The sequence below is a fragment of the Hydra vulgaris genome, chromosome 09, assembly GCF_038396675.1.
Source record: "Hydra vulgaris chromosome 09, alternate assembly HydraT2T_AEP".
In the NCBI taxonomy this organism is placed as follows: Eukaryota; Metazoa; Cnidaria; class Hydrozoa; order Anthoathecata; family Hydridae; genus Hydra; species Hydra vulgaris.
In genome coordinates, this window is record NC_088928.1 from 19,405,172 (window position 1) to 19,430,368 (window position 25,197).

The following is a 25,197-nucleotide window of genomic DNA, read 5'->3' on the forward strand; positions in this document are numbered from 1 at the left end:
ATTAATAAAAGTTTACTCTCCAGAGAATTGTAGAAGTTTTTTTTATGTTGTTTTTTTTTAATATATAACTTAGTTACCAAATATTAAGTGTTAGTAACCAAGAATAACTAATTGTGAATTTCCATTTCAATTTTAAATCTGTCATGATTTTTAAAATTATTCATTGGAATTATTTTTAAAAGCTCTGTATTAATTATTTCATTAAAAATACACAAAATTTATAGCTAATTATATAAAATTAACATTAAAATGTAGTTGTTTAATTATTTTTGAATACTTTTTATTAAAGTTAAAAATATTTTCCACCAAAGTATTATAAACTAGTTATTTTTAATACATTTAATTTTCATTGGAATTATTAGGTATTAAACTGTTTTACAAAATCATTTCAGTTAACTTTTTTTTTTTTAATTATTGTATAGATTTTGTATAGACCTGAGTTTTTATTGCTACAATGATAATTAAAAATAATAACTTATATAAACATAAATACTAACTAGGTAAACATAAATACTAACTAGGTAAACATAAATGCTAACTAGGTAAACATAAATACTAACTGGATAAATATAAATATCAACTGGATGAACATAAATGCTAACTAATTAAATATAAATACTAACTGGATGAACATAAATACTAACTGGATGAACATGAATAATTACTGGGTATTTGATACAAAATATCTAATTTATTTTCTTACCTGATAAAAGAATTAAACATTAGTGTAGTGAAATATTTTTGATAAAATTATTGTTTCCACTTAAAAATTATTATAACTTAAGAACAAATATAAGTCATAACAGGCAAAACAAATCAATAAATTATCTCTTTAACTTTAGTTTATAACCAGCTGTTGTAACAAATTGCAACCAATACAACCAATACAATACAATCTTTAACCAATATTCTTTCTCTGACTGACTGCCTAAAAATATTAGTATTTCTTTATTTAAAGTAGAGTTTTTTTATTTATTTTCTAGTTGGACAATTTGATTCTAATCCATCCAGTTCATCATCATTATAGGCTTGATGTAAATTTGAATTTATGAATTTTCATAAATGTTAAGGATGTATTGTGTTGATAAGTTTTGTATGTAGAGCACAATATTAAATATTGTAAGTTAATGTTCACTTTTGTTTAAATATTGTAAGTTAATGTTCACTTTCAACATGATTTGTAGTTCTGAGATTATCATTTTAAAAATGATTCCATATATTATATAAATAGAAAGCAACTAGATTGAACCAAGTATTATAAAAGTAATGCAATAAATCTGCAATGGGAGTATTATCAAGTGCATTGTGAATAGTTTCTTTCAAAACTTCTTTAAAACTATTTGCGTTAAAACTATATGTTGCAATGCAACAAGACAATGAATATGTCTTTTTATATTTTGGTTAAATAACAAAACAAAAAAATTATGAATCAAAATTTTTAAAATTAAAAATATAAAAAAATAATGGAAAAAATTTTTTCATTTAGTTTATGGATTAACAAATATGAAAGATGTATTATTTTTTGACTATTGTGAAATGTTTAAACAGTGCAAATCTTTCTCGTACTGCTTGTCTAAATCAATACTCTTGGATAAGTTATACTGCAGATATAACTGCTGATTCAAAATCAGTTAAAAAGCATTAATTTTTTTTTTCTATAAATAAATAAACATTAAAAGCATTAAACTTTACTTTTTTCTATAAATAAGTAAACATAGTAATAAGTATTTTACATTCAAAACAATAAATTGTAAATATTGTTGGACCTGTTTTAGCAATTAAATTTTAATATCCTTGTAGTTTTTTTTCTCCTCCTTTATTATACTAGTAAAATACTGGGGTTAATATTTGGCCGGGGCCGGGTTTGATAAAATATAACCAGGGCCAGGCAGGTTTGTTTTTATTTAAATTAATTTAAATCAACTAAAAATCATGATTTAAATTGAGTTTTTTGATTTTAATTATTTTTAACTTTTTTTTTTAATGATTATTTATTGATTAATCAACATAAAATTAGTTGCACTAGCTAAATATAACTACTGCATAAACTATTATTAGTTATAATAGTCAGATGATGCATTATAAAATATATTGTAGTCATTTTAATCATCAAGCTTTTAAATTTATTGTAAGATTTTATTGATATTTTATTAAGATTGTAAAATTTATTGTAAGATTTATTGTAAGCTTTTAAATTTAATTTAAGATTTTTATCCATATAAGTAAATTTTTTTTTTCATGTTTTTTTTTTCACTTTTTGAGTAATTACATTAATTTCTGTTTTTGTTACTATTTATGTAATAAATATAAATATATTCCTTTTATAAAAGAGTATATTCAAATTTTTTTAAATTACAGTGTTCATTTATAATTGCTTGTTATTTTTTAGTTGAAAATAAAATAATATAACTAGAAGTAAAAATGTCTGGTGCCAGTAGAAAAAGAGATGCAGTTTGGACATGGTTTGAAGAAATACCTGCAAAGTTTGGGAAAAAGGGTAATAAAGCTAAATGCAAAAGCTGCGGTGTACAAATGCAAAGTTTGGTTGCTCAAATGAAAAACCACAAAAGTGCTGGTAAATGTAATTTCATGAAAGATTTTCAAGACGATGAAAACATTATTTGTCTAGACACCTTAGAAAATATCAACCCGGCAACTGAAGAAGCACAGACTAGGCAATGTTCTGTTAAGAAAACTGAATCTAGTCAATTTTCTGGAGAAAAAACAAGTTTTTTGTGCTCAAATAAAAAGGCAGTGACAAGACCAAGCAGTGGCAAGACAGTGACAACTAAATTCAAACCTTATTAAAACCACTAAATCTGAAAAAGAAGCTATTGATAAACAGGTAGCAAAAATAATTTATGCTACTAACTTGACTTTCAGAATGGTTGACCATCCAAAGTTGATCAAGATGATCTATTTTTTACGCCCAGGGTATAACCTTCCTAATAGAATCAATATTAGTAGAAAACTTCTAGATACTGTTCAAAAGAACAGTTTAACTAGCTGTTCAGGTTTGCTACGTGATCAGTCTGTGACCATGAGTATTGATGGGTGGAGCAATGTTCATAATGAACCAATAGTTTGTGCAACAGTAACAACAATAAATTCAGATATCTATCATGCAGATACAATTGATACTTTTGGCCATTCACATACTTCTGACTATTTGGTTGACATTGCTATTAATTCATTAACAAATGCGAAAAACAATTTGGTTGTAAAGTTCGCAGTGTAGTAACTGATATTGCAGCAAATGTGTCAAAAGTGAGACAATAATTGGAAACTCGAGATGATATTAATGTTATTACATGTGGATGTTCAGCTCATATTCTTAATCTATTGGCCCAAGATTTGGGAATTCCAAACATCAAGAAGCAGATTGTTCAAGTTGTTAAATATTTTAGAAACAACCATTTTGCTGCTGCTATATACAAAGCAAAAGAGGGGCTGTGACTTAAAATGCCCCAAGATGTCAGATGGAACACATTGGCTAATTGTCTTGAATCCTATCTAAAACACTGGCCGATTCTGTTAACAATTTGTGAAGAAAACAGAACAATAATTGATAAGAATATTACAAATATTATAAATAACCTTGGTGTAAAGCAAAGTGCAGAAGAACTGTTACAAATGCTTAAGCCAATTGCTGTTGCATTAGACCTGATGCAGCAGGACAGTAGTACTATTGGTGACAGTGTAATGATATGGAAAAATCTTCAGAGGGAATCAAGTCCTAAGCTTAGCCAAGATGCTAAGAAGAATTTATCCACAAAAATAAAACAGGCAATGACCCCAGCTCATTACTTGACTAATATTGTTAATCCTATATACAGAGGTAAAGAATTAACTGATAAAGAAATAGAGATTGGAATGGACTTTGCAGCTTCAAAGAATCCAGATTTTCCTTCACTTTTGGTTAACTTTAAAGCAGAAGCAGCACCATTTCAAAAGTTTTGTTTGAACAATGTTATCATGTTCCATGATAACATTGTTCAAACAATTAAGCCATGTGATTGGTGGAAATTTCATAATGATCATGTGAATCAGGAATTACTGAAAGTTCTTAAACAGTTACTTACTGTAGTTGCTTCATCTGTAGGAGTTGAAGGAATATTTTCATCATTTGGTCTCGGAATTGAGAAAGTAGGCAAATTAGCTTTCATATTTAAACTATTCAATCAAAAAGTATTAGAATCAATGAATTTAATTGATTTAATCTTTGAAAATTTGTAAATCATCAATATTAAAAAATTTTTTTAATGTTTTAAAATAATTTAGTTGATTAATGATTTCATTATATTTTCAAAAACCATGTGATTAAAAGTTTATTGTTCCAAAACGTAATTTAAATCAAAAAAATCTGATTTAAATCAAAAAAAACTGATTTAAATCAACAAAAAACTGATTTAAATCAAAAAAATCTGATTTAAATCAAAAAAATCAATTTTTTTGATTTTTTTTCAAAAAAATGGCGGTTTTTATCAACCCTGGGGCCAGGCCCGGTGCTGGATTTGTGACCAAGTCTGCATAAACATTTATACATCCTAAAGTACTTTTTTTTTTTCAAAATATATTTGATTTTGTATATATATGCATTTATAAACATCATTATGATCAACTTGACCATCATCATCATAATTGTCATTATTATTATCATCATCATCATCATCACCATCAATGTCATCATCGCCATCATCATTATCATCATCATCATTATTGTATTCATCATCATCATTGCCATTATCATCACTGCCATCATCATCATCATCATCATCATCATCATCATCATCATCATCATCATCATCAGCAGCAGCAGCAGCAGCAGCAGGCTTTAGTCTTCCTCTTTTATGCTGTTTCTCTAATCATGGTCAATGCTCAAACAAGCTATCATCTCTATTACAATAAACCAAAACTTATTCTTGCTTGGCTTCTTATTCAACAAGTTGCATCCTTTTACTGTATCTGTCCCTATTTATTAAATACTGTCATAAATATATGCCAGAATTTTATAAATAGTAAATGCAAGTATAAAATTAAAATACATAAAGAATTATAAATTTATTTCTAGCCCGGGCTATCAACCCCTGCTAAATCTTACAATTTTGCCGGGGCCGGATTTGCAAAAAGTCTCATTTTTAGCCAGGGCTGTGGTCGGAGCCCCAGTCATTTACTATATTATACAAATATTATTGTTGTATCTTTTGATTTTATTAAAGTTTTTTATTCCACTAACAGAAATTCTTACTTGTCCTTAAATTAAGTTTTATTAAACAGGTAAAAGTGAACACTATAAAAGGATATAATGTTCACTCCCACCTGTGGAAAGAATATTTTATAACATTCTTATGTGTGTTGAAATTTTATTGTTTTGTCATGTTTTACTTATTTATTTTGTTTCTTGTTAAAGCATGTTGTTTATTACTTTAAAAATAGAATCATAATTCAAAATATGTATTAATATACCCTGAACATATATTTTACATTATTTTGTAACTGCTGTAATATATATTGTAAGTTAAACTTGCCATTGATTCTTGGTTTTATTTTTTGAACCTTAGTTTTGGTTTTTATGTTCTTTGTATTAAAAAAGAACTTAATCCTTTATGTCATCACATTGAAGCCTCTTTTAGAATGTGTTTTTAAAGAACACATTTAAAAAAAAAATTGCTTAATATTAAACTATTTAAGAAAATACTTTTAAAGTTAAATGAATAAATAATGAGTGCATGAAGCATATAGTTGAATAAGTCATACTTTTTACACTTTTGCTTTATTTTTAGTTTTGAATGTTTCTGCAAAAGAAAGAATTATTTAAATTTAGCAATGTCAATTTTAAAAATCATTTTATCTATTTTCAGGATGCTAATTCATCTTATTTTATGGAAATTTATGTCATGTCTACTTAATTTATTTTTTTCAGATAACAGGGAATTATGTTGGTGATCTTCAACCTATTAAAAGCTATCCTGTATTAACAAATAACTATTTTTTAATTCCATTCAGTTCTACGAATATTGATCCTAAAAAAGAACCTCAGCTAAAGGTATAGTTTTTTTTTAATATTTCAAAGGAATTTTAGTAATAAAGCCAACTTTTTTATTTTAAAAATGGTTTTAAAAATACTTTTTTTTTTAATAAAAAGAACAAAATGTTTTATTATGTTTAGACAAATCCACTTTTCCAAACAAAAAATTTAAATTTAAAATATTAGAAAGTCAGGGTTTTTTTTGTAAATAGACAACCCCAGTTAACACAAAACGTTCAAGAACGTTCAACAAATGTCATGAATATCCAAAAGTGTTCAATGAACATTTATAGAACGCTGGTTGAATGTTCATAGAATGTGGTTGAATGTTCTTAACATTTGTTGAACATACTTGAACGTTTTGTGTTAGCTGGGATGTTTATTTTTTTATCATAAAAATAGTGCAATTCCCTCATAATAATACCCTTGTTAGAGTATATTGTTAGATATTTCTAAGAGCTTTGTTAAAAAATAGTTAAAATCTAATACATATGCTTTTATAAGAACTAATCATTAGAATAACATGACCATGACAAAACTATTCTCTTTAATATGACATTAAAAATAGTGGCACAAAACTGCTGTTCTTCACTAAATTAAACAATAAAGCATGGGAAAATAAAAGTTTTACTGAGTATGTTTTGTATATGTTAACTGCATAAAATTGGTTTTCCATTATGTAATGAAACTATGCACATAGTTTAATAATAAACTAGCTGTCATGACCCGGGTCATGTCATGACATGGGTCATGGTAAATCTATTCCACACCCGACTATATCTAAACTCGTTTTTAATTTGGTCTTCTTACATCAATGAACTTTAATAAACACCAGAAAATCAATCAATTAAAAACTCTTGGCTTTTGGTTTACAATTAATTTACTATACTTTAAAATTAAATATACTTATTTAATTTTAACATAGATGACAGTTATGTTATATTTCTTTCGGTGTTTTAGGAAACTTAAGATTTTAACAAAAAGATTTATAAATTAATTTTTTTTAACCCTCTCATTAAAATTTATTTAAAATACAAAAGAGGACACAGAAAATGGGTTACGGGTCATAGTTATGTCAAATAAGTTAGCTCTATTGGTTTTATTTTATAGAAACTCTTCTGTAAAGAATATATCCATACAAAGTAATAATTTTAAAGAGAAAAAAATATATAATTTGATGTTAGAAAAAAAAGACATACTTTTCATGAGATAAAAAAAAATACTGATACACTTTTCCAAAAATAAAATTACAAAAAATTATTATGCTTTACAAAGTACTCTTCCACAACCGACTATATACTTAATTTGCTCTCTTTACTTCAATAAATCTTAGTTTACAACAGAAAATAAATCAATATAAAGCTCTTGACTTTTAGTTAACAATTAACTATACTAGTTTACTTTAATATTTATTAACTAAAGTATCTTTAACAGAGATTACATTTGAGTAACCTTTCGTGGCTAAGAATTTCTTCTGAGGCTGTGATTAAATTTTTTTAGGTTAAAGGCCGTAATAAAATTTTTTATTGATTAATATTTTTAAGGTCTCTCATTAAGATTTCTTTAGAAAGCAAATGAAGACACAGAAACTGGTCATGGATCCTAGTTATGTCATATAAGTTAGTTTTATTTGTTTTACATTTCTTACAGAAACCTTTTTGCTACTTATAACATATTCTTTGAAGCCGTTTTTAATAGCGGGTTTTGCAAGTTATTAAATTATTATAGCTATTATTTGTACCAATTCTTGGTACAAAAACATACATAATGGGAGTGGAAATATCTAGATCCGTAATTACATAAGTGAATAAAGTATCAATGTATTCCATTCACATATAAAATTAATGGAAAAATATAAAATCAAAGCAAAAATGGCCATTATCCATACTAAAATTATTTCAAAGAGAAAAAATATAAAAGTTTATGTGAGAAACAAAAAACATTTTTCTTGAGATAATATAAAAAAATTTTTTGGTAAAAAAAAATTCCAAAAAAATATATTTAACATAAAAAAGTATCAAAAGCACTTATAAAAGCACTTAAATAATAACACTGTTTTATTATTTTACAGATTTTTGTAAATGCTATGAAGATTAGTGAAATTTCGTTTTAGATTTTAGAAAATAATCAACATTCAGACAATTTGAATGCTTGCCATGTTGAATCTGAAAAAAAAAAGTTCATATATAAACACAATTATCTACTGGGATGATACTAACCAAAAATCTACTATAAAAAAAACAAAATCAAATAATCAATGTAATAAATCAAGTATAAGTGAGTACAACTTATTTATTATACTCACTTATACTTGAATTATTACATTACTGATTAAACCAGAAGACATCTGTAGCTATATTAAAAACTCATAAGTATAATAAAAGCAATCCATCAATGTAATATAAATTAATTATTGACAACTTTTGTTATTCGAAGAAGCAGCAACTGGAACTATATAGAAAAATTAAAAATACAATAAAACCAAACAATCAGTGTAATAAGTCAAGTATAAGTGAGTGCAACAACTTACAGTTAACTGTGGAAGTTCGATTTGACACTATATTAAAAAAATTGTAATAAAAACAACCAGTCGATGTAATATTATCTAGTATAGATGAGTACAACTATACTAAGCAACCATGCTGGTTGGAATCTCCAAAATATAGAATAATTTATCAATAAAAGCATTTAACCAATGTAATAAGTATAAGTAAATACAACAACTTACTTGTACCAGAAGAAGAAGCCACAGCTAGAGATAAATAAAAAAAATCACAAAATCAATCAATGTAGTATGTCATTACAGTAAGTGAGTACAACAACTTACAGGTTACTGAGGAAGCTGGATTCAACACCATACAAAAATAATATAACCAATCAATGTAGTTGTTGACTTGTATAGGTGAGTACAACTATACCAACCAACCCTACTGGTTGGTATCTCCAAAATATATTGTTTTTATCAATAAAAGCAACAAATGTAATGAGTCAAGTATAAGTGGGTTTAACTACTTAGAGACTATTTACAGACTGCATTAAGATCATTAGCACAGTTAACTAAATGTTCATGCAATGCATCGTATTGTTCACTTTAAGTTTGTTTTAATTATTTCTAATAAAAGCAAGGCGCTGTCCCTTGATTTTGACATATGCATCAACAGCATAATGCTGAAAAAGTTTCTTAGCATAGAATAGAGGATAAAAGTTTGTCTAACGGCAAGCCTATAAGTACCGAGACAAATTAACATGGTTTCTAACACGAGTTGCAAATTCAGGGTTGTGCTCCAGTTGATTGTGCCATCCAGCATCACCTCTTAGGAAAAATATTGGATATACCATAGGATCTTAATTTGCAGACATAGTTGAAATTGTTTTTAATGGCTGACCTCGAGAGTATATAACAATTTCCCTGGATGCAGGTGGAGCACCATCATCTACCACAACTATAATAGCAACTTCCTCATGGGAAGGAAGATTGTATCAGCATCTATCAAGCCTTCAAGTAAAGACATTTTGACAACAGAAGTTGGTCTATCCTCTAAAGCTGCTTGGCAGATTTATTCATCCTCTACTTCTGCCATGTTTTTAAATGCAAGAGCAAACGGGTTTTCTTGATTAATTGAAGTTTGCAAGAGTTGCATTAACAGTGATGAAACTTGGAAATATTAAAACTTCTTGAACTATTTTAATTTTTTTTTATATATTTAATATTCTAAAGAAAAAAGGTCAATAATACAATGCAGAAAAATTAAAATGTGTGTATGTATGTATGTATATGTATACATATATGTGTATATATATGTATATATATATATATATATATATATATATATATATATATATATGTATATGTATATGTATATGTATATATATATATATATATATATATATATATATATATTTCTTGAACATCTTAACAGCATAAAATAACTAATTATAATTAAAAATAACACGATGTTTTTTATTTTGCTAATGCCTCAACCAAACACAAATTGAAGATTAAAGAGGCCCACCACATTAAATGGGAAAGCCCCTCACTTAATAAACAAACTTTACATTATGTTGTAAACTTATCTATTTAATTTTACTGTCAGTTTATTTATATATATATATATATATTTTGACAGTTGGTTATTTACTGAGTCATTTTGTAATAAATATATTGGTTTATTATGAATAATTTTTTGTCCGTTAATATTTCTCTGTAAAGACTTCTATTTTTTTAATATTTATTTCAGAGCTTTTTATTATTGTAAAATAATCTTTTGAAAATGTAAATGAATTTTACGAAACATGTCAAGAATAAAAAACATTGTGTTATTTTTAAAAATAATTAGTTATTTTATGCTATTAAGACGTTCAAGTAATATATATATATATATATATATATATATATATATATATATATATATATATATATATATGTATATATATATATGTATATATATATATATATATATATATATATATATATATATATGTATATATATATATGTATATATATATATATATATATATATATATATATATATATATATATATGTATGTATGTATATATATATATGTATGTATATATATGTATATATATATATGTATGTATGTATATATATGTATATATATATATATATGTGTGTGTATGTATATATATGTATATATATATATGTATGTATGTTATATATATGTATATATATATATATATATATATATATATATATATATATATGTATGTATATATATGTTTATATATATATATATATTTATATTTATATTTACATATATATATATATATATATATATATATATATATATATATATATATATATATATATATATATATATATATATATATATATATATATATATATATATATATATATATATATGAAGACTACAAAGGAAAAAGGGCACATGTCACATTTTCCAATTATTTAAGTTATGTCCCCTACTATATAAACATAAGCCTGAAGGTTAGCAAAATAGTAAAATCCAACCTGAAAAACGCCTATGTAATGCTACAGAAACACAGTAAAAGAAATACTGTAAGAACAAATATAGCAACTTTCAAAGACAAAATTTCATTTATCTCAAAAGTGGAAATGTGTGACATGTGCTTTTTTCCCCCTGTGGTCTTCATATATATATAACATTAAAATATTATTATGGAGAAAACATTCTCTTTACAAAAAATCCTAGAAGTTTAAAGAAAGTGACTAAAACTTATGTTATAACACTTTGTATACTTACCTTTATAAAAAAAACAATAAATTTAAGTTAAACATATTTAATAAAGGAAATAAAAACTCTTAAATGTTTAAATGGAGAGGAGATATTAGTAAAAAGGAAGCGTGTTTTTTAACAAAATTTACTTATCATCAAAAGCATAAATTATTAACAAAAAAGAACAGAGTATATACCTTTTAAACAAAGTTTTTTTTAAATTAACAAAATACAAATTGTTAACAAAAAGGAACAGGGTATATATCTTTTCAACAAAATTTACTTAAAAAGTAACAGTATATAAATATTTAATGAAGTATATATCTTTTTTTTAATAAAATTTACTTAAAATAATCAATATTAAAAAAATTATAGATATTAAAAAACAATATATCTTTTCAACATTTCTTTTAAACACATTCTTTCAACAATATTTTTCAACACATTTTATGATTACACTACAAACAGATTTAATTAATGTGTTTCAATGTGACAGTACACCATTTTACTGGCACAGACAACATTCTTTCTCTCAACAAAGCCAAGTCACATTATAGCAAAGTACACAACTTGGTTAGACAGATCAACAATCTTGCTGTAAACTAAGCCAAGTCACAACAACTTAAAACCATACAAATAACCACTCACTAACTAAACACATAACACATCACAAACATAGAAACACTTTATATATAAAAGATATTTACACACTTAAAAAGTATAAACCCATATAACCTTAACACATATAAACGCATAATAAATGACACATAAATATAATTAAATATATATATTAAGAACAATATATAAATTAGAAGCATTTACAAATATAATCTTACTTTTATAATATTTGTTTAATGACATACCTCATAATAAATGTTTAACAAATTTAAAAAAGCAAACGATCAAACAACCTGGTTTTTTATATTATAAAAACAAACAGATTTTTTTTAATTTCTTTAAAATAAGGTATTAAACAATCTTGTTCTTGAACATGTAACAAAGAGTTGACTGTGTGAGATGCAAGGGTTTTGGAGATAAACACCAACTTTATCAAGAGTTTAACCTTTTGACCATTTGAAAAGAGCATCATCTTCTAGAGTCATCATCGTCTTCTAATTTTAAAAAATAGAAATTACAGATTAATATACTTTAAATACAATTGACACGCATGAATTAAATAAACTACTTGACTTTAAAAGTTACTATACTAATTTAAAAATAACGTAAGGTTTATCCATTACTACAAAAGTTAAAAATTAAAAAGTTTTTAATCTTATTACTATTGATATTAATATTGATCTTATTAAGCAGATATTAGGAAATTAGAAAGATTTAAGAATACCTCTTTGTGTGGTCAAAAATATAAAAAGAAATATTAAAAGGCCAAGCATGTTAAAAACTTGAATGGGTAGCGGCAGTGTTAAGTTCAGCAATAATATATAGTGATAAAGTTTTTAGAGCCTTTTTTTGGTTGCCCTAATCATCATTGTTATATGTCATAACAGGATGATAACACACATGTAACAATCATTGATAATCATGTGATAACACTCATATAACATAATGATAATCATGTGATAACACACATATAACAATCATTGTTATATGTGAAAACAAATTTTTATGGAGACTATTTTGTAGTTTATGCATTTTTTTAAAATAGTTTTTATACTGATTTTAAATCATACAGTTCAACACATTTTCTACATCAGAAATATTTAGTCTTCCACTTTAATTTTAGCAAAAGTTATTTTATTGACAAAACAATTTTTAAGTTTAAAGGGAATCATTAATATCAAATCTAGTTAAAATAGAAAACATGGTATGTTGCAATCACTTATATTTACTCATCAGCCATATATTGGAAATATATGGCTTATGAGTGCCGAAAATGACATGAAACTTTAAGTACCATCAAAAAGTTTTTTGTTTTTTTTTTAACTAACATTTTTATTTACTTATTTATTGATCTATTTTGTGACTATTTCACTTCATATTGATTACTCTTAAATCAAAAAAGAGTTGATTTAAGAGTAATCAATATACAAAGTATGTATATATATATATATATATATATATATATATATATATATATATATATATATATATATATATATATATATACATACATACAAAGTATGTATATATATATATATATATATATATATATATATATATATATATATATATATATATATATATATATATATATATATATATATATACATACAAAGTATGTATATATATATATATGTGTATATATATATATATATATATATATATATATATATATATATAAAATATATATATATATATACATACAAAGTATGTATATATATATATATATGTATATATATATATATATATATATATATATATATATATATATATAATATATATATATATATATATATATATATATATATATATATATATATATATATATATATATATATATATATATATATATATATATATATATATATATATACAGTAGCCAGGGCCGTCTTAAGGCCTAGGCTAGACTTAATTTGGGGGCCCCCTTTTTCCTTAGTAAAAAAATTAAATCAAATACTAAAATAGGAAACATTTATTAAAGCAATGATAAAATTTACATGTGACGTTTACGTGATTTTTTTCTTGAAAATTCTTTAATAATATCATCAAAATCAATGGTTAAAAGAACATCTGATTCAATTGACATTAACGACAAACAGTTCAATCTTTCTTGCAGCATGGTTGAGCGGAGTTCATTTTTTATAAGTTTTAGTTTTGAAAATGATCGTTCGCCAGTGCAATTTGAGACCATCATTGACAGAAAAATTCTAAGGGAAATTTCAATATTTGGAAAAGTTGATTCCAAGTGGTCTCTTTTTAATGTTGAGTAAAATTCTGTAAATGAATGTTCATCTTTTGAAATGTAATATTTAAATTGCTGGCACTCAAAAAAAAAGTTCATTTTCATTTATGTCCTTCTTATAAATTTGTGCTAGGTTTGAACAATGGTCTTTTAGTTCAACATTGGCAATTGTTTGAATGTTTACTAGAAATCCGAAATTGTCATTGATCTTCTCATATGCTGATGTTCTTTTTTCTAAATTTGATGTTAGTGAATCAATAACAGGAAGGTATGTTTCAATTTTGAATTTATAACTTCCCTGAAATTCCAATTCTTCAGCCTCACCATCAAAGAAGGCCATACGTCGGCTTCTTTTTTTTGTTCTTTTTGAAGAATCTCTGTAGTCAGTGTTTGGAAGCAAGATTTTGGCTTTTTCCTGGTAATTCTCAAATTGACTCCTCAAATCTTTAATGAAATGCAACAATGACTTTAGAATCCGAACTGCAACATCCAGGTTTAAATTTTCTTTCTGTAAAATCTTCGATGTTTCATTAAAATGACAAAGAATATCATTCCAGAAAATTGTCAGAAAAACAAAAATCTCAAAAGTGTTCATTTTCGTGATGAGATTTTGAGCATCATTTTGAGTTTCTTTTGACTGACTTATGTCCTTGATCAAAAATTCAAGTGCTTTTTTAATCTCATCATAACTGTCATGCAGACAAGTCACAGCATCTGCACGTGCTGACCATCGAGTTCCAGAAAGCTGTTTGACAATTTTTTTGCCTTTGCCAACAAAAGACAGAAGCACTTGCCAACGATGAGTTGATGCAGAAAAAAAGTTGTAGAGGCATTGAACAAAGTCAAAAACAATAATTGCTTCTAAACAACATCCAGCTGCACTGTTGCCAACCAGATTTAAAGAATGTCCAGCACAAGGAATAAACAATGCTGATTCACTTTTGTCTTTAATCCTCTTTTGTAGGCCTGAGTACTGTCCTGCCATATTTGATGCATTATCGTCTGACTGCCCACGACAGTCAGATATTGAAATTTCATTTTCTTGTAAAAAATTCAAAACCACTGTTTCTAAATGTTCAGCTCCATGCCCGTGAATGGGAACAAATTGCAAAAAACGCTCAACTGGTGCCAAGTCTTTAACATATCGAACTGTAAAAGTTAATTGATCTACATGTGACAAGTCTGGAGTTGAGTCAACGCTGATTGAGTAGTATTTTGCTTTTTTTAATTCAGAAATAATTTCGCTCAAAACTTTATTTCCCATTAGGCATATAAACTCCTCACAGATATTGGCGGAGAGGTATGAAGTATTACCTTTTCCAGAATTTCCATGTTTTTTCATGTGTTCATGTAGGAATGGGTCAAACTGGCTAAGTAACTCAAGAGTTCCTAAATAATTACCATTTTGCTCTGAACCAATGGTTTCATTGTTTCCACGAAATGGCAATCCTCTTGATGACGAGAACTTTACAACTGCAACAATTCTTTTCAGCACATTTTGCCAGTACAATTGTTCGTTATGTAACTGTTTTAATAATACAGAGTCAAGCTGGCCACTTTCTCTCTGCCGACTGGAGTAAGTAAGCATATTTTTGTGATGTTCAGAACCATTCTCGTGTCCAGATATACATTTTAAGGCATTTTTCCAGTCATCAAATCCAGTTGTGGAAAAATTAGAGTGTTTGCTGGAGAATAAGGTACAAGCAAAGCAAAAAACAGAACCTGTTGAAGGTGAGTATAATAGCCATTCACGATTGACAAATTCGCCATTGTGTAGTTCACGTCTAAAGCAAGATTTTGATAAGTACCTTTTTTGTCCGCAACTCAACCTTTCCGAATTTTTGAAGCTCCCATCATTGTTCTGGCACATGGACGGGCCATTAGAAATCCAAAATGATTGAGCTTCTTGGGATAACTGATGCCACAATGCTGGGTCAGTTTCTTGAGTAGTTTTTGTTGTTGCGTTTGGATAAGTTTTAATTTGATTTGATTCTGGCTCCTGTGCTGGTTCTGGCTCCTGTGCTGGTTCTGACTCTTGCTCTGGTTCTGGCTCCTGCTCTGGTTCTGGCTCCTGTTCTGGTTCCAGTTCCTGTTGAATTTCTAGAGTTTCATTTGGCAACAAAGCACTATCAATGCTTACGAAATTTGAAGTTGGACAAAGAAATACATCTTCGGACACAACAGGCTTTGACTTTTGTACCAAAAGAAATGATGTCAAAGGAAGATATTTTGAAATGTCTTCTTTTGCTTTAGCGGCTTTTTTCCTCTTTGCAGCACCACTTTGATAAGTCCGATTAGACATGTTAAATGACTTTTTTTCAAAACAGATGTTTTAAGTTGATCACAGCAATTTCAAATTCAATCTAATGGGATATTTTAAGTGCTTGTATTTAACACTTCTTATCGGAAAATTTATGTTCATTTTCGGACGCATGCATGCATTTTTGCTTATCAAGAAAAAAAAAATTCCCTAGGGATCCCCCAAACTGAAAAACTGATACTTTTCTAAAAATAATTTAAAAAAATCTTATCAAGAAAAAAATTATTCCCGAGGGGCCCCCAAACTATGATTTCTTCAGAAAATTTAGAAATATATATTTTTATTTATATAAATTTGAAAAAAAATCCAGACACATTTTGGGGGCCCCTAAAAATTAAGGGCCCTAGGCTGCAGCCTACCTAGCCTATGCGTTAAGATGGCACTGACAGTAGCGTGCAAAAGTAACCGGACAAGAGCATAACTTGAGATAACTATTGAATGAAAAGTCCAATTTCTTTCAAATTTTCACTGAAATGTCAAAAAGTTGATTACAAATCTAAAAACAAATGAATTTTTGCTAAATCTAAGCAATTTAATCTTAAAAGTTCATTTAATTAAAATTTCCGCCTGCAAAAGTATCCGGACAGAAAAAAAAACTTGAATTAGATTTTATTTTTAAACATTTTTTAAATTGAAAATACTTTATTTTAAAGTATTGCTTTACTACTTTGTCGGGAAGCCCTTAGCGTTAATTACTGCATGATAGTGACAAGGAATTGAGTCCACAAGTTTCATATTCACAATAATTTTGATTTTTCGCCATTCTTGTTTCAGAATATTTAGTAAATCAAACTTACTTGCTGATTTTCAACCTGAAATTTGTCAATCTATATGTTTCCATAGATGTTCAATAGAATTAAGGTCAGGACTTTGCTATGTCAATTCCATTAATTGAATTTTTTCGTTTTTGAAAAAGTCCTTTATAAGGGTTGAAGTGTTTTTTGAGTCATTATCCTGGTGAAATATCCATCCTTGAGCCCTGAAAAATGTTCCACGCAAAATGCTGTGTTAATAAATGCTGAAATTAAAGAGTTTTATAATGAAAAGTGTGGTGTTGACACAATCAAACGTCTTTTGAGGTTTGCAAATCTACTTGGAAGACGTCCTACAAAAAAACTTTTTATTTATATAAAGAATCGAAAAGCACGCTTAAGATTTGTTAATGATCATTTGATTTGGGCAAGAAAACAGTGATTGAGAGTACTTTTTAGTGATAAATTTAAGTTTATGTTATTTGGATCCGATAATATTAGATATGTCCTTCGACTAAAAGGCCATAAAAACGAAGTTTTTTTAAATACCAACTGCCAACAGTAAAGCACAGAAGTCGAAACGTTATGAACTGGGCTAACTTGAATAGAGATTGTATTGGTCCTATCCATGTGATTGATGGCATAATGGACAAAAATATGTACAAATATATAGTTAAGAATGTTATGCTACCACATACTAAAGACAAAATGCCTCAAGGAAGGATGTTTTAGAAGGACAATGACCCAAAGCACACTTCAACCCTTGTGAAAAACTTTTTCAAAACCAATGAAATTCGATTAATCGAATAGCCTTAGCAAAGTCCTGACTTTAATTCTATTGAATGTCTGTGTAAGCTCATTGATCGACAAATTTCAGGTTGAAAACTAACAAGTAAACGTGATTTGTTGAATACTCTGAAAAAAGAATGGGAAAAATCATAATTATTGTGATTATGAAGCTTGTGGATTCAATTCCTTGTCACTGTCAAGCAGTAATTAATGCTAAGGGCTCCCCGACAAAGTAGTAAAGCAATACTTTAAAATAAAGCATTTATAATTTAAAAAATGTTTAAAAAAAATCTTATTTAAGTTTTTTTTTTGTCCGGGTACTTTTGCATTGCATATTTTAATTAAATGAACTTTTAAGATTAGATTGCTTAGATTTAGTAAAAACTTATTTGTTTTTAGATTTGTAATCAATTTTTCGACATTTAAGTGAAAGTTTGAAAGAAATTGGACTTTTCATTCAAAAGTTATCTCAAGTTATGTTCTTGTCCGGTTACTTTTGCACGCTACTGTATATATATATATATATATATATATATATATATATATATATATATATATATATATATATATATATATATATATATATATATATATATATATATATATATATATATATGTATAAATTAGTAAAAACACAATTTAATTTTAATCATCAGAAAGCCTGATGAACCTACTGATGGTGAAACAACTTGAACAATAGAGTGTTCAATGTTCTTTAAGAATATTGAGCACTCTATTTGTAGAATACACTAAAATAATTTTTTTTCTATTAATAAAAATGTAAAAGCAATTGCTCAGAGAAGTTGCAACTTTGATTAAATGAAGTAATGTTTCAGCTGTTATTAGCGTCATACTTCAAAAATTGCGACACTAATGCTAAATGCTTTATTAGAACTAGAACATCTTTTTAAAATGTTACAAGGTAGGCAAACTTGTTTACTCAAGGCACATCGGTTAATTATCTTAAAATACCAGGTATTTCAATCAATGAGAAATAATTCCGGTAATATTATTCACAAACACAGCTTGCAGCAGAAAAATTTGAATTTAAAGACATCAAATTGCAGATAAGTAAATTTTCAAAAATTAATCAAAATGAATTTTTTAGTAAAATCTTGATTCTAGAATGTTTACAACTAGAGCTGCTCATAAATTGTTACAAGACAAAGAAAATGATCCAAACAAAGAAAAATACAATAGTTTGATAAAAAAAATTTTGATAAACCACAATGGTTTGCAGAATCCAAAGCAAGTATCTTGATACTTGCTTTGGAGAAAGTGACTTTAGATAATAACTAAAAACTTTCAATATTTGTGAAAGTACAGCATTCCAAGGATTTCGTGAGTACTTTGCCACTGGTGACTGTAATAAAGTTCTTATTGATCTTTACCTCTGAGCAATGCTACAAATACCTTGATTGTTTCTACAGACTGAATGCGAACTTTCTTTTTTTTACAAATATAATCTTGTCTTCTTTGCAAAACTCTTTAATAAAAAAAATGTGTTGAGTTTAAAATAACGTGGTTTAGAAAAGGAAATTGTGATGCTAATTTCAGGAATTGTGAAGCCCCAACATTAATGTCCATCAATGAAAGTGAAACATTTTGGAAGATATTTTTAAGAAAAAGATTGTTCAACTTTTAATATTCGTACACATAAATGAAATTTATGTGTGCCAATATTAAATTTTTACTTTTAATATTAGTACACAAATGAAATTTATGTGTACCAATATTAAAAGTTTATTTATTTTTTAGTGACACTTGATTTTAAATTTGACTCTTTATTTAACGGTGAAATTTTCTTAAGAATATAACTGCGCCCCCCAAAAATCTTTATTTTAAATCATAACTCAAAATAAAGATTTTAAATATTTTTATTTACTACTATTTATTACTAAATATTTACTACTACTTACTAAAAATTATTGAAATAAAATATTTTTATCATTTTACCATGAGGTTTAAGCTTAATACTTTTACTCAATTAAAACCTGCTTTTAATTTACAAAACAAAGTTAATTTCACTTATAATTTAATATACAGCTTATGTTTTAAATTATTATATATTATATAATAATTCGACTGAATTAAATTGAGTAAATTGTATATTTAATCTACAGACTGATGAATTCAGATTGTTGATTCAGTGATATGAATTCATCAAAATTACTTGTGTATGTGCATGTTGTTTCTAACTATATATGATTATGGTTAATTACACAGGTCAACAAAAAATTTTTTTTTTCTGGTGCCGAGCAAACAATTTGTTTTTTGTATAGCATTTCTCATTTTGATTTCAAATATGCAACTCTTTTTTTACCATCAGGTCAAGTTGTAAAGATATTTAGGTTCAAATCTTAAGTATTTAGGGTAAAGTTCCTAATATTGTCGAAAAAATAGTTATTCAAAAGTATGTCAACCTGGGTCTCAAAAGAAGCGTATTTTCATAGAGGTTTTAAAAATGTTATTTATTTGTAATAAAAATAAGTATTTTGTGTATTTTTGGTAAATAACATTCTGTTGACTTTTTTTTAAGAGTCTTTAGCATTTTTTCACATAATTTTTTTGTCAATAAATTTTAAGGAAAAATATTTATGTTTTTTAAAATCTCTATGAAAATACGCTTCTTTTGAGACCCAGGTTGACATACTTTTGAATAACTTTTTTTCGACAATATTAGGGACTTTACCCTAAATACTTAAGATTTGAACCTAAATATCTTTACAACTTGACCTGATGGTAAAAAAAGAGTTACATATTTGAAATCAAAATGAGAAATGCTTTACAAAAAACAAATTGTTTGCTCGGCACCAGAAAAAAAAATTTTTTTGTTGACCTGTGTTATAAGTAACAGACGAAAGTAAGCATTATTTATAAAATTATTTTAATAGTTTATTATGTTTACTTATAAAAATACCAAATAACTCTGTAATTTTAATCGTTGTTGGTTACAGATTGCTGTGACATCTTTCAGAGTAGTACTTTTAAGTTATTAATACATGAGACTTAAAAGAAAAAGCGCTGCGCAATGTGCATTGAAATCAATAAATGTACTCTAGCTATCTTTACAATCATTTTCATTGTACTTAATAATATGTTCTTATTATTCTAAAATTTTCTGTTAAAAAAATTGATTCGCAGCTCTCTCATTGAAAAATCTCTAACTTACATGGTTGATATTACCTTTAGGGGTAAGCAAAAAAATTCTGCTGACCAGCCATGCACCCCATCTGCCTAATAGAGGGTTGTTCGAGCAATTACTTTTTCAGATGTTGCATCAAATACTGACACTGCTGCAGTAGTAATGAAATTTGTCTGCTTTTATACATCAATTATTTTATAACTGTGGCATAGACATGGCTACAATGATTGTTGTTTTTAAAAGACATAAAAATACTAATGTTCGTCACATCGATTGTTTAGAAAGTGATTCTAGTTATTCCAGTGAAAACTCTAGTAAGTTCTAAAACTAAAAGTGATAAATGATTTCAAACCCCAAATATGTGGAAGAGATGTATAAATGCGGCTTCACAAATGATTAGAAAAATAGTTAAGTTTAAACTTAATTATTTTTCTAATCATTTGACCATGTTAAAGACCAATTACAAGACCATGTAAAAGTAAAGCACAGAATTGAATTTAGGTTACTGCTAGATTGCTGGACCAGATGGAAAAGTATTGTGACAATGGTTGAGAGATTTTTAAAAGTAATGGACTCAGTGAAAAAAGTATTAAATGAACTCCCTAAACCTGTTTAACAATATTTAAGTTTCAGTTTTGAAAAATATTTTGAATACTCTTTAATCAATCAAAATAGCTGTAGAGACAATATGTAATATGTTGCAAGTTTGCTAACTGCTGATGCAATTTTAAAGTTTTTATTTGATTCCATGCATGATAATAATGGTGCAGTTTCATAGTTGCTAGCTTTGTGTCTTTACATTAAAAATCGAAGTTTCATAATAGCTACCTTTTTCATCAAAAGCTGCAATTATTTGTTATTTGAATGACTTATTAAATAGATTATTCAATGAAATTGGTTTTGAATTGAAATTGAAAGTGAATCCTATTAAGAGAATGATTATTTAACAGTTTTAAATATTAAAGACAGATTGGTGATAATAAATGTAGCATATAAACCTAAAAAAAGTGAACTAAAGATTTTAAAAAAGATCTCAAAAAAGAATTTCAAATGCATAAGAATACAAGAAGTATTGCAAGTAATTTAAAAAAACTGATAGATGCCCTAATTTGTATATAAGCAACCTCAATAGAAAGGGAGAGAGTATTTTCATTGTTGTTTTTTTTCTGGGAAAAACAAAGGTTGTAACTCATCTCTAGACTCACAATTTTAAAAAGTTCCAAAATATTTTGGCTTGTTAAAGGAAAATTAATTTTTCTCAATATATGTGTTTGCAAATTTTGTATACACATACAAATACAAATTTTGTATATACAATACAAATTAGCTATTGTTATACAATAAAAATACCTATTGTTTCTGTTATTGTGTTCATTACAATTAAAACAGTCCAAACCCTAAATGTAATAGTAGTATTTTAAAGTTTTGTGAGATAAGTTCTGTGAGGGTATAGAACAATACCTCAAAATATCTTTTTGGCAATATTCATTTTATTTCAATCATGATATTTTACAAGGGGTGAATCTTGAATCTGGTTTCTCTTCTGTTACAACTTAGGGCTTGTAGTTGATTGTGAATTGCAAACAAAACTCATTTTCTGCATACAATTGTCAAAATTTTGTTGATATTTCTATTTTGATGAATAGCAACACTTTTACTGAGTCTTGGATTATCATTTATTGCTGACCTCTCATAGAAACCATATATACAATTGATTGCAAAATTATCTGCTAATTGAAAAATTAGTATCTGCTAATCTGGATGATTTTTTCTTCTAGAAAAAATCCAAAAGTACTTTGTAGATGCAGATAGACCTGCTCTACCAGCAAAGCATGAGCTATTGTCACAATGTTAAAAATATTATCATGGTCACTGTTTAATAACCTTCTATCTCTTGTTCCATCAACCAAAATACATTTTTTGTGACTTATCATTTGACAAAAGTTACATGCTTTTATTGCATTGGTCCCTTTATTCTTTAAAAACTTTTCATCTAATTTTTTTGCTCTTATATAAATGCTATGAAACACTCTTCCATCCTTAGGTTTTAACTCATACACTTTTTCATACCGTTTTCTTGGTCCTTAATAATTTTCTTTATTTTCCTGTAATTTTAACTTAAAAAGTGGTTACTTACAACCTTGTTTAGAGTAAATTTAAATTGGTTAAAAAAAAAATCATCACATTGAGTTTTTTGATGGATGCATACTATTCAAAACATATTCTAATAATGTTTCGAAAAATTAATTTGGGCTACATATGGATGTTATAGTTCTTTTGAGTGATTTTTCAAAGATTTTTTTTCAAAGAAATTTTTTTTAAAAAGTTTGTAATTTCATTTTTTTCAAAGTGATAATTTGCTTTGAAAAACTGCTGTTTTGTTTTTTATCCATTTTTCTTTTGTTATAAATCATTTTAACGGAAAGATTTTTGTTATTGCTATGGAATTATAAAGTGCAAAGGAGTTGTAAAGTAAAGAAATTTAGACTCATTCGGATATTATTTAGAATTTTTTTTTTTTACTTTTATATTATATAGGTTATTTAAAACTTTTTATTAAACTTACCAGAGTGGGATTTCAAAGTGGATGATAATACCTCGTGATTTAGTTAGTACAGATGCAAAGCAATGCGATATGATTGGTGTAGGTTATTCAGCATTCAGAAATCAAGCTGCTTATGGAACTGGTTATGGATGCAGAGCCAAAAAAGGATCGTAAGTAGATAATATGCCAATTTCTAACCTCATAAATATAGCATACTTAAATAAAATCTTAATCGCTACCTTCTTGATTCCGCATGTTAAATTGCTCTATACTGCAAAAATGTGATGCTCCACAAACCCAGGTGTGTGTGCGTGTGTGTGTGTGTGTGTGTGTGTGTGTATGTGTGTGTGTGTCTCTATATATATATATATATATATATATATATATATATATATATATATATATATATATATCCATATATATATATATATACCCATATATATATATATATGCCCATATACATATATATATGCCCATATATATATATATATATATATATATATATATATATATATATATATATATGGGTATATATATATATATATATATATATATATATATATATATATATATATATATATATATATATATATATACCCATATATATATATATATACCCATATATATATATATATACATATATATATATATATATATATATATACATATATATTTTTTATATATATGGGCAATTCTGCAAGAGTGGCGAGTGTAAAGTTTGACACTTTTTAAGCTATTAAAAAACTTTCCAGAAATGTGAATTACTATCATATAATTTAGTATGTAAAAGTTACAGCATTAAAGTCTTCAACTTTTTTCAAAAAAAAAAATTATATATATATATATATATTAAGGCAGGCCACAGTACTACATGAATTTTTTCAAAGAATCAGTTTTACTTATGACTGCATAAAATATTGTTACTTTTACTATAAAAATAATTTTTTGTTATGAAAGTGTTTATGTAGCTCATCTCTAAGTTCTGCCAAATTTCATTTTTAGTCTGAATTAATTCAATAAAACTAAAATATAAAACTTCCATTGCATCTGTTCCGTCTTTTAATTTGTTTGGTTTAATACTTACTAATAATTCTGTAATTCTATTATTCTTCATGTAAACAAACAAACGCATAACATGCATGTCGCAATATGTGTTTTTTTATAAGCATATGATATTTTTAATATAGTTTATGTTTTACATAAATACCACCGGCCTAGATTAAAAACAATATTTTACAGCAAGAGATCTACTTAAAAGATTATAATAAGATAATAAAAAGAATAATGCATCCAAACATAAAGAAATTTGTTTTGCAATGACTTCCCAATGCAATGAACTTTTTCAAAAGATATGTTTAAAATGCTAAGACTAAATATTATGCTAATTTTTTTAACAAATTGTTTTTAACAAAATTTACTCTCACATACCTAATTGTAGGAGAGGGTAGAACAGCTATGGGGAGTAGATTCAATAATAAAAATTCATTGGTTGGGTTGTTGTAATTGTGGGAATAGGTGAAGATACGTTTGAGCTAGCACAA

At 26.4% G+C, this 25,197-nt stretch overlaps 1 protein-coding gene across 3 annotated transcripts in view; it reads left to right on the forward strand.

Moving 5' to 3' along the window:
* Nucleotides 1–25,197, forward strand: part of LOC101240634 (hapless 2) — a 100,887-nt gene that overhangs the window by 41,681 nt on the left and 34,009 nt on the right. For all 3 annotated transcript variants that reach the window (XM_065804970.1, XM_065804971.1, XM_065804969.1), the window contains 2 exons: nucleotides 5,924–6,046; nucleotides 23,681–23,826. In XM_065804970.1, coding sequence (XP_065661042.1) covers nucleotides 5,924–6,046; nucleotides 23,681–23,826 — 269 coding nt within the window. The remainder of the gene's footprint in view (nucleotides 1–5,923; nucleotides 6,047–23,680; nucleotides 23,827–25,197) is intronic.